The sequence below is a fragment of the Melanerpes formicivorus genome, unplaced genomic scaffold, assembly GCF_026170545.1.
Source record: "Melanerpes formicivorus ecotype bairdi unplaced genomic scaffold, bMelFor1.0.p_v2 SCAF_30, whole genome shotgun sequence".
Taxonomy (NCBI): Eukaryota; Metazoa; Chordata; class Aves; order Piciformes; family Picidae; genus Melanerpes; species Melanerpes formicivorus.
Genome location: NW_027142382.1, coordinates 9648896 through 9653017, shown reverse-complemented (window position 1 = coordinate 9653017; position 4122 = coordinate 9648896). Strand labels below are relative to the sequence as shown.

General features: G+C 44.1%; 1 protein-coding gene across 1 annotated transcript in view; it reads left to right on the top strand.

Annotated features, from left to right (window-relative positions):
• The first annotated feature begins 2556 nt into the window (after nucleotides 1-2556).
• The window catches only part of SH3BGR (SH3 domain binding glutamate rich protein), a 34014-nt gene continuing 32448 nt past the window's right edge, over nucleotides 2557-4122 (top strand). Inside the window, exon 1 of the mRNA XM_068155266.1 lies at nucleotides 2557-2797. Coding sequence (XP_068011367.1) covers nucleotides 2753-2797 — 45 coding nt within the window. The 5' untranslated portion in view covers nucleotides 2557-2752. The remainder of the gene's footprint in view (nucleotides 2798-4122) is intronic.

Below are 4122 nucleotides of genomic sequence, written 5' to 3'. Positions count from 1 at the left end.
CGTTACCGGGCGCGTCGCCGTTGCCGTGGGGACAGGCGGCAGCCGCGGTGCCGTCTGGGAGCTGTAGTCACAGCTTGCACGGCGGCATCATTCTCCCCTCCCCTCCCTTCCCTTCCCCTTCCCCTTCCCTTCCCTCCCTTCCCTCCCTTCCCTTCCCCTCCCCTCCCCTCCCCTCCTCTCCCCTCCCCTCCTCTCCTCTCCACTCCCCTCCCCTCTCCTCCCTTCCCTTCCCTTCCCTTCCCTTCCCTTCCCTTCCCTTCCCTTCCCTTCCCTTCCCTTCCCTTCCCTTCCCTTCCCTTCCCTTCCCTTCCCTTCCCTTCCCTTCCCTTCCCTTCCCTTCCCTTCCCTTCCCTTCCCTTCCCTTCCCTTCCCTTCCCTTCCCTTCCCTTCCCTTCCCCTTCCCTTCCCCTTCCCTTCCCCCACAGCCTGTGTGCATATCTATTGCCACACTCTCATTTCTGTTCCCACCCGGGTACAGAGTTTGGGAGTTTGACAAGGAGGTGTGCAGGCAGCGGGTCCCTCAGCACCATGAGATGCAGTGGAGGCACCTTTTGTCATGATATGTGACATGGTGTGTGCCCTGGGAATGCACAGGCTGAACCAAACAGGCTCCAAACTCATGGTGCAGGTTTAGACAAAACTTTTTTATGCTGAAAAAGGAAATAAAATCTCTTAGGAATGAAAGCAGGAGATGCAGTATTTTTCTTGAAGGCTGGGATCATGCCCTGAAGTCCTCACCTGTCAAGCCTGAGGTAGGCAGAGGCTTTGGGCTGTTTCCTGGTTTTCCCTGTGGAGTTCAGTTGCATTTCAGGTGCGAATTACAACAGCAGAGAGCATTAACTGGCAATTTCATCCCAGCCCTGACTGTGGGTGTTTGCAGTATTAATTATTATTAGTATCACTGTACTTGCAAGGCTTATCAGGATGCTTTCAAGCCAAAGGCCACTGTATCCTCTGTTGGTACTTCTTCACAGCACTAGTAACCAAATAAACTGATCTGGAGCCAGTATGTTCCAAATTAGCCAATCATTTCCACTGACTTTAATAGGGCTATATTTATAAACAAAATTTCTTGAGAAACAAGAATGTGTAATAACTTCCGGCAATAATTTATGGTTTTTGCACTAAGATTTTTTTTCCAGGGGGGTTGTTTGGGGTTTATTATTATTATTATTATTATTATTATTATTATTATTATTATTATCATCATCATCATCATCATCATTATTATCATTATTTAGAATTACTTGTTTTGCAGGAAAATACTCTGGAAATACTTGATTTTATCAGACTTTTCTTTTTGATGGACCTCCTATTGCCTCTCATAGGAAGAAAGAGATGACAGATGATGAGCCACAGTAAGCAGTGAAAATTACCCATACTGTTATTTTTAGGTTTTAGTATGTTTTTTCAGGATCCCTGTTCCATACATGGAATACTGCATTTCCAGGTTCACATAATGGCTTGCACAGACAAGAAAAACTTACTTTGAAGAGCATCTTTACCATTGTGCATCCTGTCCTGTCTAATCAATCTTGGAAGAAAGTATTATATTCCATTTTCAGTATTTTCAGTATTTGACACTGCTCTGTTTGATCTTAACGTTTGAAATGTTTGTAAGTACTTTCTGAAACCTATCCAAGTTTCACTTCTGGCATAGGGTCAGCTTTACTGTCCTTAGGGGCTTGTTGCTCACTTAGAACAGAAACAAACTTGGCCTTTAAAATTTTACAGTAATCTGTTACCATTTAACATTCCTAAAATACTTGTCATGCTCAGAGACCCCGTTAAGCAGGCAGCCACTGAATTATGGCCATCTCTGGAGCACAAGGCAACAACCAGATGGAAAAAGAGCGTCCTGGATAACACAGAAGAATGGGATATTTTTAGCAAATCTTTTGGAGTTCCTTGTACCTTGTGCCTTGGCAATTTTTACTGGTGATGCAAAAAAGCAGGAGAAAAGAATTAAAAAAATAGGTCCTGGATACAAAGAATTGGACAAATCACCCTCCTCAATACGAGAAAATGCTGGCACATTTATTTCAGAGAGGCCCCTGAGCTTTGCAGTGTGGATCATGATCTGAATTCTTTAAAGCTGAGAGTGTTTGTAACTTAGGCATATTTCCATATGGTCTCTGCTATAATTACTTCTGCATCTATGCTCCCCTTGCCCTCTCCTTCCTCCTTCCCCTTTTTTTAATATAAAATTTGCAGCTATGACTCTGGAGCCTCCTTGTAGTAGTCAGGGAGAAGCCACAAGCCCTTTTATGCAGGAGGTAGCTGTGACAGTGCCCATCCAACATTAAACACTACACGACAGCTTTGTGATTGCCCCCAGCACTAAGTTGCCTGTTCTCTGTCCCTTCTCACTTGTCCCTTCCCCCTCTCCCAAATATTTCTCCAGCCCTGTCTCATTGGTGCACTACTCTCCTTTGCCTTTTTTGGACTGGCACCCTGTCAATCTAATGCAATAAGGCCAGGGGCAGGTGCAAACCCCTTGCTATAGCTCCTCTTACTAACCAATCCTTGACTGGCCCCTCGTCCCAAAATACCTAAGAGCCAAGGGAGTGGGAAAGCCTGGGACCCTGGGGAGAGGGAGAGGCCAAAGCTGCTGGATTGCTGGGTAGCGGGGGGGCATCCGTTGAGGACCTGGGTTAGCCCAGGAGCTGTGGAACGCTTGGATTCCTCTTGGAACTCTGGTGACTTGTGGATAGCAGGCGTGCTCTGCTGATTCATTTTCGTTACTGTCAACATGGTGATCAAAGTCTTTGTAGCCACATCTTCAGGGTCTACAGCGGTAGGTGTTTCATTTAACATGCTTCTCTTTCTGCCGGGATCTGTCTAGTCTGTATTCCACATTTTGTTCTTGAAAACTACTCAAGATGTAGAGGATTCCTATTAATACAGACTGGCTTGCATGTGAGGTTTTACTACAGGTATAACCTTTACATATAGATGATCTGTCAGTTAATAGATTTACTTCTGTTTGAAATAGCACATGCAATATATATTCACTGAAGAAGGAAAAAGTGGCTGTTGTATTTGCACAAAAGTTAAGGTGGATTATTTACAGCAGAAATTAATGTATTTGTTTTAAAAAGAGACTTTAAGATGCTGCTTCTGCATCTGCAAAGCAGGAACTCTGTCTAAGAAAGAGCCTGGAGCCAAAGAAAGCTGAAAAAAGCCATGCAGAAAAAAACCTTTTCCCCATCCCCTTCCCTTTCCCTAGGTTTTTTGCTTGTTTCTTTTTCCTTCAGGTTATTTTTGTGTGTGTGTATGTGGGTCTCTTGAAATGCCACACTGATGATTTTTAGCATTGGTATCTACTGCTCTAGCTGTCAGCATAGTATATCAGCTGAAAGGAAGGGCATGTGAATAGTAGGGAGGTTGGAAGTCCGTGGGAGGTGGGAACCGGGAAAGGACTCTTTCCTTTTATATCCAGTTCCCAGATGAGCTCAGATTGCAGTTTTCCTTTGGCAGTCACTCACTCTCAGTGACACAGCTAAACAAACTGGCTAGTGTATGCACATAGCTGTAAGTACATCTCCATCTCTCTGACATCAGGTCTGTGTCTTTAAGAAGCTTTCAGAGTTTAAAGGCTAAAAACCCCATCCCTGTTCATGGGGCCATTGCCTTAAAAAAGAACCAGGGGCATTTGGTAAAATTCAAGTTGGAATATATCTAAGGAAGTTTGCAGCTCTCTCAGCAGCTTGTCTCCCCAGCCTATCACTAAGTCTGACACTCAAATTTTACTGTTGACACTATAGCTTTTCCTTTTCTATAAGAAATCTCAGATGCAACGGTAATTTGTAGTCTAGCAGTTACTGCTCAGTTAGCATTATAAATTGCCGTGTACTGTGCATTGGTGATCTTTTCACTCTATTAAGTCTCCTGTTTTGTCATCTTTGGTTGACCATATATGAGCTGTCCCTTTGCCCCACATGGTTTCATAGGAAAGTTGTGACTGTGACTGCATCCCCAGTGCAGACATTCCATATATGTTTGTTGGGGCCATCATCATCTTGTGTGCCTCGGGCACAAACTCGAAATAGAGGATTTGGGCTGTTCAGCAAGGCAGTTTTGAGAGTGTTTTGATTAAACACCAACATTCAGAGATCATTT